The following is an 11,900-nucleotide window of genomic DNA, read 5'->3' as shown; positions in this document are numbered from 1 at the left end:
TGACAAGGTGTAATAATTTCACTTCAATTCATGTTCAATCTTCCAGCCGGATACTTCCCGACCACACTGAGACAGGCGGTGGTGAACGGAGTGAATCGCGCTACATGCAACAGCAAGGGAGCTTACAACGGCAAAATCAAAGACAACATGGTCTGCGCTGCAGCAGCCGGGAAAGACTCCTGCCAGGTAGGAAAACCACGGTCACCCCCAAAAGCAAGGCACGACAGAGAAGACAGATATACCGGTCAGTCTGATCTGACTCTCTAGTGCAGCGCTCCCAAAGACTCAGTTTCAATCTGCATTTCCAAACGCTTTTCACAAGTTGGCTCCTAATCACTCTTCGCCGGGTCTTGGGTAAGACTGACACCCCGCCGGGCCAACATCACCAATTTGAACGTACTTTCGCCAAAATATACAGGCGTGGGTACGTGTCTAATGGAGGGATCTCCCTCATCCAACACTTATTGCCATCCATTCCTTTTTTAAAATTATTTTGTTAACCTACAGGTTGCCTTAACCTGAAAAGCACAACGGAGCAATCTTCTTTGCGTGTTCGGTTGAGGACAACACAAAGAGACATTCAATAAGTGCACGTTTTCTGTTGGTCTCGTTCTTTTCTAGGGTGATAGCGGTGGTCCACTTGTCAGCAACTTCGACGTTAATTCGCACTCCCCCAGCACAACACTCGTGGGAGTTGTCAGCTGGGGCTGGGGTTGCGCCAATCCCCTCTACCCCGGAGTGTACACCCGAGTTGCCTACTACTGCTCCTGGATCGCCAGTACGACGTCAAATGAAGTGACATGCTAGGTGTTTCCAAGTCAGCATTCTTTGGCATATGCATGATTCTCGATTATGAGAGTGATTCTATTATTTTTCCCCCTCTTAAAATCAAAACATAGGGAGTAATGTTAAGGAAACAAACTTTTTAGTAATTAGTGAGCCGTTTCAAAGATTTATGATAGATGAGAGCCTTCAATCACTCATTACTGTAGCGTAGTACGTGCTCCTATTTCAAGACGGGACTGATAAGGAGTAAACATGGGCCGTTTTCCAATACCCAACGTCGGCTCCGTCTCAAGCTCCAACTGCTTTTTACTAGCTGACTTTGAAGATGTAAGCGCAGTAATCAGTCTATTAGTACCACAGAACATCAAATAAAATGCAAGAAAGCCAAAAAATATAGTAATACAATGCAATTTAAAGGCTTTAGGACCACAATCGGGGATTGGTTTTGGGAATGAAGCCTGAGACAGAGATGAAGTTGAGTATTGGAAAACGGCCATGTTCAATGCTGAGTAATCTGCTCCATCGCATACCCTGATTCTCGATTGATCAGACTCATCCATGGCAGTAATTAAGGCAAAACATCGGGCACCAAAAAGTACAGCTTCCTCCGAATCAAACTGTGCATTTTGATGTTAAAAAAATCGAGGAAGTTCGTACCTACAAATAAATCTGATATCAGACACGTCCAAAGTTAAATTGTGTCCAGGATATAGTCTCCATGGAGCTCTAGACACAATATTGGTCGAGTTCGGGCGGCCTGTTCTTGACACGAGTTTCTTGTTCTCGCACTCGACCGGCGGGAACACGACTCAAGAACACTGTTCTCAGAACAGGATCACAGACCACCTCCTCGTCAGGGTTTTACAGGAACAAACGGAGAAACTCGTGAGATTTTGATTTTTGAACAGCTGCAAAAAGTAGAGAGATGGCTTCCAAAGCCATACACAATGGGAAGTTTTGCAAAATTAACATTAATTATTTTCCGTAACACAGAAATGAATGTTCCTGTTTACATAGCAAAGAATTCAGCCCATCTAAACATTAACTCTCGAATAACGTAGCCTACATGGACGCCTCCATGTTGCATGTCACTAACTACCGGCGATCGAGCGGCCGACCGACGAACAACAAATCGAGCTGTTCGTGAACATACCAGAACAAGCCGCCCGAACTCAGCCAATGATTCGGATAAGGTCTTTTCCTTTACTGTAGTAAAGCTGAACAGCGACCTCTGTGCAGGTCAACATATAACAAAGAAAGATTTCAAGTCGGAGTGATACACCTAACATGACAACAATAAAATGAAAATAATAAAATGGCAAAACAAAAAACAAAAAAATGGTTGTGAAACGTTTTATTTGCTGTGTCTACAGACTGCAATTGTAGTTAGCCTCAATTTTAAGAATGTCTGTAAATGGATTTTGTGTCCTAGGACGCCCTCACTGCTGACTGAGAGAAAGGCTGGGCTTCGCTCGTCGCCCAGCGCTCGAAGACATATGAAGCAAACTATGGGACAAAGTGGACCCCCCCCCGCCTTGTATTGGTTATTGTTAAACTGGTATCTCAGAAATTCTTTTCTGACATCTAGGGGGGATGTGTTAAGTGACAATAGGCTGGAGTGTGTGCAGGGATTGGACTTGTGCCCCTCTACCCATTTCGTGCCTGCTATACTCGAAAAGGGCGCTGGGACTGGGGCTGAAGGCTTTGCACTGTGATTGGCTTCATTGCCCACGACCTGTGACCGCAAGGTTATAAATTCCTGTAAGCAAAGGGCAGTGCTTTGGCACGAGTAAAGGGTCAGCTATATGATAAGACATGACCTTGGTGCAATCACAGTATGGTAATGTATCTCCTCATCACTGATCACGTGTCTTTTGGCGATATATTTCAAATCATTGGTCATCTTGATCAATTTTGTACCTACGAATAAATTAAAATGAGGATATTTTCAGCGATGAGGAAGATGAAGACAGAATATCGAATCAATAAAAGCCTTTATGTCATGCACTCAGTGAGTTCGCGCCCCAGGCAGAAATTGACCCACAATGCTCTGAGTGTTTTTAGCTGTGACCCCGTGTGACGTATCAGCCATCAGCCCTTCCGAGTGAGAGGCTGGGCCTACAGTCTGAAACATTCACGTCCCCATAAATGTCTAGAGTGTCATCACATTTCCTAACTAGATTAGAGAATATTGTTTAAGGCTTAAATATACGAGGAAAACACAATCAAAGACAAGTAATACACCGCGATATTGTGGAGGGGGGTTGTTGGGCATGATCTCTGGGCACAGCGAGACAACTTGGCTCGTTCAGTTTTGAGATTGGACTTTTGTTTATCAGTTAGTGAAAAACAATTAATACAAGCCCCTGTTAAAAGCAGAGAAGTACAGGTGTTGCATATCAATTATCATGAAATATAATGATATTAAAAGTACATGTAATAAGAATCGGAACCGTTTCAGCTTACCCAACAGGCACTACTTGGTGTAAACAAACCTTCAAAACTCAGCTAGAGTGTAGGCTAATGATCTGGGAGATTCCAAATGGCCTGCCACGCAAAGAAATGCCAATGTTGCGGTGATAATTGTATACCATGTACTTAAAATACATGTAGAGGAGCGATCCGTAGTCTTGCCCCAAGGCTGGTTTTACTGTTTTGGCCGGTGCACCGTGCAAGGAAACGTGCTGGTGAGCACTGCCAAATAGCACTACCAGTAGAGGGCACTACGTTCACGAGACAACTAGCAATTAGAAAAAAAAACCTGCATCGGGCCGTTTTCCAATACTCAACTTCGTCTCCGTCCCAGCGGCGTCTCCGAAACCAATCCCTGATTGTGGGCCTGAAGCGTTGGAATTAAATTGAAGTACTGTAATATTTGGCTCTTTTTTTTATCTTACTTGATGTTTTGTATTACTATCAGATTTACCTTTGCGCTTACTACTTCGAAGTCGAGTGGTAAAAAAAAAACAGTTGGAGCCTGCAGAGATGGAGCCGAAGTCGAGTATCGGAAAACGGCCCGTAGAATCTGGCAGGCTTAACCGGAAAATTCTGAGTATGCTTCAAGCGCCCATGTTCATGAATAATAATGCCCGTGCGGACTGCATGCCAAAAACTGGCCGCCATACAGACTAAGGTTTTCGACAGTGCACATGAGCAATTATTCATGGTAATTTGAGCGCATGAGGTATGCTTGAATTTTTCGGGTAAAGGGCCAATCAAAATGTTCAATGTTTTTTTTTAAATGTCGACTTTTTTTCGAAATTGTGAGTGGGTGGGTCAAAGAAATCAATTGAAAATCGAAATTCACTTTTACAGAGCCCGAAATGAATACGTCACGCGCACCATTAGTGTGTAAAGGCATTAGCGCGAGAACAAGCACGCGCACGTACTCCATTCGTTTGCACTGCACTTTCTGGTCCACAGTGACGTCACACTTCGGTACTCTATGGACGTTTCCTGTGAAATATGCAAATTGGACGGGTGCCTGCACACTACTACCACTAGTTGGCAAGTGCTGCCGTCAACACTGTCGGTAGCGTAGGCGAGCTCACAGTAACCATAACCTGCAGCGTTGAAGGTCAATCAAAACCATATTACAGCCTTTGCCCGATACATGAGCATGCTTTTCTCGAAACTAAGTGAGGTTTTCAGTGTCCTGAACTTGGAAAGTAACAATTCGTTGTCTTTAAGTTGGGCACTCATGTTAAACTATACTAGTACAGAAACGGCAGTAGTGACGCGCGCATGGAGATTTGTATTGTTACGTCATAGATATAAGCAACTTTGCCAAACAGTGGTAGTAATGCGCATGCACCTGCCTTATTTGCATATTTCATGGGAAAGGTCCCATGGGAACGAGGTTGCTGGCAGGTCATCTCTTGTGAATGTAACACCCTCTATTGGTAGTGCTATTTGGCTGTGCTCACCATGTACCACGTACCAGTGCATGTCACCTGCACGGCGCACCGGCCTTGGGGGCAAGACTAAACGACCCAGCGCTTACATGAATAGTGCGCACTGCTGCTTGCTCATCGAACCTGCTGCATACACGATGAAGGCCAAGTCATCAATGTGGAAACACGCCGACAGCGCAGCGTGCGTACGCACATGCAGCGCGTAGACGTCACTTGAATGGCAACTCTCAACAGGCATTGATGAGCGCGAAAAACACTCGTAGTCGCTACAAAAAAATAAGACCAGACCAGTCACGGCAATACTAATGAAACAAGTTATAACTTCAAAAACTTTACAAATATACTTTTCAATGTAATTTTGTGAATGTTGCAAAATGGAAATAAAAAACCAAACCAAACTAGAAGTGGTGTTTGTGAACAAGCACATAGCTGTTCCCAAAATGTTTTTATTGTCTTTTGATGACTGTCAACGAGTACCATAAGTTTGCAATAAATTGGATTACAAATAATTGCAAAAGTGGCATGTACAACGAAAACCAAATATAACTGCAATTGAACGAATAGTGAATAAGATATGACAATTTGTGTGTTAAAATACAACTTCCGGTCAAACCGGAAGTAAAGGTCAAATGAGGTCAAGATATTAATTTTCATCTATAACACGTCCCTGACTACGTGCATAACAAATTTGAGATAAATCGGTCAAATGTTTTTTAGTTATTAGACTGTAAAGAATGAACATTTGAATTGCGGTCACGTGACCCCCTGATGACGTCACGATTACAAAAAGTTCGGGGCATATCTGCTGATGATGGTTAATTACAAAACCAAGTTTGAAATTGATGGGACTTAAAGTTCATGAGATATGATTTTTGTTTTCAAATACAACTTCCGGTCAAACCGGAAGAAAAGGTCAAATGAGGTCAAGATATTAATTTTCATCTATAACACGCCCCTGACTATGTGTATACCAAATATGAGATAAATCGGTCAAATGTTTACTTGTTATTAGACTGTAAAGAATGAACATTTCAATTTAGGTCACGTGACCCCTGATGACGTCACGATTACAAAAAGTTCGGGGCATATCTTCTGATGATGGTTAATTACAATACCAAGTTTGAAATTGATGGGACTTAAAGTTCATTAAGATATGATTTTTGTTTTCAAATACAACTTCCGGTCAAACCGGAAGTAAAGGTCAAATGAGGTCAAGATATTAATTTTCATCTATAACACGTCCCTGACTATGTGCATACCAAATTTGAGATAAATCGGTCAAATGTTTACTAGTTATTAGACTGTAAAGAATGAACATTTGAATTGAGGTCACGTGACCCCTGATGACGTCAAGATTACAAAAACGTTCAGGGCATATCTTTTGATGATGGTTAATTATAATACCAAGTTTGAAATTGATGGGACTTAAAGTTCATAAGAATGATTTTTGTTTTCAAATACAACTTCCGGTCAAACCGGAAGTAAAGGTCAAATGAGGTCAAGATATTAATTTTCATCTATAACACGTCCCTGACTATGTGCATAACAAATTTGACATAAATCGGTCAAACGTTTTTTAGTTATTAGACTGTAAAGAATGAACATTTGAATTGAGGTCACGTGACCCCTGATGACGTCACGATTACAAAAAGGTTCGGGGCATATCTTCTGATTAAGTTTAATTACAATACCAAGTTTGAAATTGATGGGACTTAAAGTTCATGAGATATGATTTTTGTTTTCAAATACAACTTCCGGTCAAACCGGAAGTAAAGGTCAAATGAGGTCAAGATATTAATTTTCATCTATAACACGTCCCTGACTATGTGCATACCAAATTTGAGATAAATCGGTCAAATGTTTACTAGTTATTAGACTGTAAAGAATGAACATTTGAATTGAGGTCACGTGACCCCTGATGACGTCACGATTACAAAAAGGTTCGGGGCATATCTTCTGATTATGGTTAATTACAATACCAAGTTTGAAATTAATGGGACTTAAAGTTCATAAGATATGATTTTTGTTTTCAAATACAACTTCCAGTCAAACCGGAAGTAAAGGTCAAATGAGGTCAAGATATTAATTTTCATCTATAACACGTCCCTGACTATGTGCATACCAAATTTGAGATAAATCGGTCAAATGTTTTTTAGTTATTAGACTATAAAGAATGAACATTTGAATTGAGGTCACGTGACCCCTGATGACGTCACGATTACAAAAAGGTTCGGGGCATATCTTCTGATTAAGTTTAATTACAATACCAAGTTTGAAATTGATGGGACTTAAAGTTCATGAGATATGATTTTTGTTTTCAAATACAACTTCCGGTCAAACCGGAAGTAAAGGTCAAATGAGGTCAAGATATTAATTTTCATCTATAACACGTCCCTGACTATGTGCATAACAAATTTGAGATAAATCAGTCAAATGTTTACTTGTTATTAGACTGTAAAGAATGAACATTTCAATTTAGGTCACGTGACCCCTGATGACGTCACGATTACAAAAAGTTCGGGGCATATCTTCTGATGATGGTTAATTACAATACCAAGTTTGAAATTGATGGGACTTAAAGTTCATTAAGATATGATTTTTGTTTTCAAATACAACTTCCGGTCAAACCGGAAGTAAGGGTCAAATGAGGTCAAGATATTAATTTTCATCTATAACACGTCCCTGACTATGTGCATACCAAATTTGAGATAAATCGGTCAAATGTTTACTAGTTATTAGACTGTAAAGAATGAACATTTGAATTGAGGTCACGCGATCCCTGACGTCGTCAGGATTACAAAAAGGTTTGGGGCATATCTTCTGATGATGGTTAATTACTTTACCAAGTTTGAAAACGATGAAAAATTGCCAAAGTGTAAAAAAAAAGTGGAAAAGAAAAAAAAAGGAAAAAAAACTTTAACAGTTACAATACTGTTCCCAACTGAGATTGGGAACAGCTAATTATTCACCAATCTTTCTTTTCAAAATCAACAAGGCTGATTCCAACACTTGTACTTTTTGTAAAACTGTGGAAGAATGCCTAATTCATCTTTTCTGTAGCTGAACTTATTCAGGAAACTTTTGGTCCTCTCTAGTTTCGTGGATTAAGGAGAAAAATGTATAAGTTTGTACTTGGACAATCAGACTATGCTATTTGGTAATATTAATGTTACTTTATAACGTCTTAATTCAATACTTCTATGCACTAGATTCAATATCTATAGAGCAAAAAATGAACAATAGACTCCCCTCTTTCTTAGTTTTTAAAAAGGAGGTTAAGCTGTACTATCTCTGTGAAAAACATTTATATATTGTAAACAATGATAATCGAAGATTTAGTTCAAAGTGGGACTTATACTCTGGACTTTTTCAAGAGTGAGGTTACCGCGACGCTAATTTTGGTGATTACGTTTCCATATTTAGTTTATTAATAATGTTCAGAATAATCTAGTACATCTTGTGTTATGTGAACTGAACATAGAGAAATAAATGAGTTACCCGGAAAAAAATTATTCACCAGTCGCAAAGTATCCCCCTTTTCTTTTCCAGTGTTTCCCCGGCCAAAGGAAGCAGCCTTAAACTAAAACATTGGCTTTTATGGAGCCTGCTCTCAGAGTACGGTGTCTTTGGCTCAGCTCTCCAGCGATCGCATAAGTTCTGGAAGAACAAAACGCACCCCATCAAAGTTTTTCAAACTATATCCGTGCCTTCACCCGTACTGCTTAGGATAGTTCACATCCAACAATCACTGACCAGGATTTAGTACTAATTTCCAAGCAACTAAATAATAAAACTATTCAAGTTATTCTACCTAAATAAGGAATACATATTCATTCCAGTAATGGACTACATTATGTTTGCGTGAAAATTCACAGCTGCAGTGAGGTCATGGTGGTTAGATTTATTTCCAGTAACTGATTCCCCACATTAGTAACAAATCTTTCTAAGATGGGAGTAGACGCTTTGCATAAAGTTTATCATAAAAGGGTAGAGCGACTTCAAGCATCTCTTGCACGACTTGAGGCACCTCATCTTGACTGATAGTTGTCTGATGACTGCTGTTGAACGACTGGCTGCTTAACACTGTGGTCATCCAATGGTAGTCTTCGTCTGTCTTTCTCACTGACTTTGGCACGATCCAATTTTTGGGGATACCCGGCTCCCAGGTCAGGATGGCATCGGAGAATGGCAGCCCCAGAGCGCGGCAGTACTTCTCCACCATGACCTTCGGCTGTCTCAGGATGTCGTCGGCATCAACAATCACCAGCGGCTGTCCGAGGTCTTGCTCAATATAATCAGCGAGGTCTGCAAGCTCCCCGTACCCGAACCCCTTCCTTGGCAGCCAGCCCTTGAGGTGAGCGCTGCCTTCCTCCCCAAACATCTTCTCAAACAAGCGGTAATAGGACATGTAACTCTTCAGCGGATGGCGGATCAGGAAAGAATGGTAGTAACCCGTTGGGAGAAACTGAAGCCTGTCCGAGACGGCATAGGCCAGGTCCTTCACGAAGACCAAGCTGTGACCCTCAAAGTCACCCTCCAACTTCTCTTGAATCCAGGCATGCTTGTAGTCAGGCTCGGCGGGGACCTCTTCAGGAGGTGCTAAGCGTCCCTCGGGACCAAAATGCTCCGCTGTGCTGAATGGTTCCATCCAGGCCATGGCACCCTCTGTCATCGACAGACATTTCATGAAGGCCGTTGAGAGGGAACGGGGAGTTGACCAGCAGAAAATGCGATGCTGGGACGGCGTCGGCTCGGCCATGCTCAACGGTTAAAGGTCACAAATCAGTCACACGTAAGCAAAAGCCTGTGAAATATGAAAACAAATTGAAAATAATTATCTCCAGTACAGGAGGACTAGGGAATAACATAAAGGTCTAGGAGTGACAACTAAGGACAGCACTGTTTAAGAACAGGGGAAATGAAGTTACCACACAATAAAACAAATGCTGAATGAAATTCATGTATGAGACATTCCTTAAACTGTAATATAGCATCTTTTTGGCTTAAGTCTACAATGGAAAACTTCAAAAATAAGTTAGGGGATCAGCGGATACGTGTACGTTTTTATGAATAAACTTGCATGCACTTCATTTTGGGCATGCGCCATTGAAGTACCAAACAGCTCCAAAATCAATTTTTTAGCAGATGTATAAAAATCCATTATTAATTCATGACATGGGATGTCACAAGCGATTCTACGGCTGAATCGAATCTGCATGATGACACATCAAAAAACGTGAAAGAAAAAAATTAACTTTAAGATAGCACGTACAGGTTAACATTTATAGTGTGCACAGGTGCGCACTGAATTTCACCACAGAGCAGGGATAACCCACATTATTTTGCGTGACAATGGCTCAGTGTGAGGGTACTCTGAAACCTCTCTCATGACCCCCACGACCTTGCCTAAACCTTTGAACCCCTCGACTAGTTCAAGGCCTACACAAAACAGCTCTTCGACCGGGCCATGTTTCGCTTGTGATTGCATAGGCCTATATATTCGTTCAAAATATTCCAAAACTAAAAAAATTGTGATCTTAAAAACGATGAGTGAGCGCGTGACTGGAATCAGTGGTCTTGGGGGTCGATGGGGGTTTTAGAACAGCCACTTCTTGAAAACTGTGAAACACATTTGCCCTTCCCTACTCATGAGCACGCTGCACAGGCAGTGGGGAGGAATGAATGACGGTAGGCCTCAGCTCAGGCAGGGTCTTGCACATGAAGTTTAATAAATCAAACTATCTCAGTAGGCCTCGGCCTATCTCATCTGTTTTTGATTCCTGAGGTAAATTACTGGTGACGCATATTCCACTTTCTAAAAATATTTTCCCATGAGAGCAGGCTTGAAGTACCTATAGCCAATAGTTTCTGAAACTTTGTGGACTATGAAAAAATGAAACCTACCCACTGACCTACCCCGGCGGCACGGACTCTCACTCCCGCTCGAGTGAGAGTCCGTGCCACACTAGTGGGGCTACTCACTGACCCAGCATGCCCAGTACCCTTTCTGAAAAACCACAGTGTTTACTCACCACTTTCTCGTTAGTACCTGACGACGATCGCACAGGGTCTGAAATTCTCCAGATTTTTCAAGCCTATAATATGTACATTTAACCCTTTGTAAGCGCAACAAAATGCACGTATCCATGAGTGATTGTTGGCCTAGTATCACGCCTGTACTGCATGCACAGATTTTTCTGTTCACGCAGCAAAGAAAAACTGCGAGCAGTGCAGAAAACAGGTCAGTGACATGGATACTATATATCCGGTTCATAAATGTGACGTCAATTCAGTTTAAACCACGCCCACTGCACAATCACAACCGGAAGTTAACGCACAACTTCTTCTTCTTCTTCTTGGTTCTGCGAACAAACTCCTCAAACGATACTGTTGCAGGTGTGTCGAGGTGCGCCCCCCGACAGAAGTAGTTAGGTCCATGTTGATTAATGTTGTCTGCAGCCTGTCAGCTGTAGTTACTTGTCGTACGTCTGTTGGCAGTAGGTTCCACTCAACTATGGTTCTTGGCAAAAATGAGTATTTGTAACAATCCTTTTTGATGTGAGGTGAAAAAAGGAAGTTGCATTTGATTTCCGGGTGTGAATTTTTTCGGCGGCTTGTTTGATTTGATACTTGTCAGTGTTGATGGCTATCATATGATGTATTGATTTAAACAGGGGTGAGAGTCTGGATACGGGCCGGCGGTTTCCCAGTGATTCCCAACCCAATTCAGATATATCATAGAGGAGACACTGCTGGTCCTTCTTGAGTCTTATACAGACGAATCTAGTTGATCTACTTCCAACCGGTTTTTGTGGTCTTGCTTATAAGGGCCCCACACTGAAGCACAGTGGTCCAATTTGTGTAAGCTGGGGGTTTCTTTGACCTTACGGGAGCAACTGTAAAAGTTTCTGCGCCGAAGACCGAGGACCTTGTCCGCTTTGGTTGCCGTGATGTTTACGTGGTCTGTCCAGTTTAATTTGCTGTTTAGTTCAACGCCAAGGTACTTATGATTTGCAACAGAATCTATCATAATCTAAAAGGTTTGGAAGGGTTTCTGTTTATGAGTAATATGCATCACACAACATTTATTTATATTAAATTTAATATGCCATTTAGATATCCAGTTGCATAGGGTGTCAACATCACTTTGAAGGACCACCCTGTCTCCTTCAGATTTGATTTATCGATAGAGAATGCAGT

General features: G+C 41.5%; 2 protein-coding genes across 2 annotated transcripts in view; one reads left to right on the top strand and one right to left on the bottom strand.

The window, feature by feature from the left end:
• The window catches only part of LOC147796500 (trypsin Blo t 3-like), a 3,179-nt gene extending 1,054 nt beyond the window's left edge, over positions 1 to 2,125 (top strand). The window contains exons 2-3 of the mRNA XM_087147596.1: positions 47 to 186; positions 622 to 2,125. Coding sequence (XP_087003722.1) covers positions 47 to 186; positions 622 to 807 — 326 coding nt within the window. The 3' untranslated portion in view covers positions 808 to 2,125. The remainder of the gene's footprint in view (positions 1 to 46; positions 187 to 621) is intronic.
• Positions 2,126 to 5,113: 2,988 nt separating this feature from the next.
• On the bottom strand, positions 5,114 to 10,896 carry LOC147796499 (uncharacterized). The gene is made up of 2 exons (XM_087147571.1): positions 10,733 to 10,896; positions 5,114 to 9,504 (listed from the first exon to the last, which is right to left on the bottom strand). The coding sequence occupies exon 2, from the start codon at positions 9,457 to 9,459 to the stop codon at positions 8,644 to 8,646; it is 816 nt and encodes a 271-aa protein (XP_087003697.1). The 5' UTR covers positions 9,460 to 9,504; positions 10,733 to 10,896; the 3' UTR covers positions 5,114 to 8,643.
• Between the last annotated feature and the right edge of the window lie 1,004 nt (positions 10,897 to 11,900).

The sequence above is a fragment of the Acanthaster planci genome, linkage group LG16 (genome assembly GCF_054643075.1).
Source record: "Acanthaster planci isolate LZ-2023a linkage group LG16, COTS_SCS, whole genome shotgun sequence".
NCBI classification, from domain to species: Eukaryota; Metazoa; Echinodermata; class Asteroidea; order Valvatida; family Acanthasteridae; genus Acanthaster; species Acanthaster planci.
Note: the sequence above shows the minus strand (reverse complement) of the source record. Positions and strands in the feature narration are given on the sequence as shown.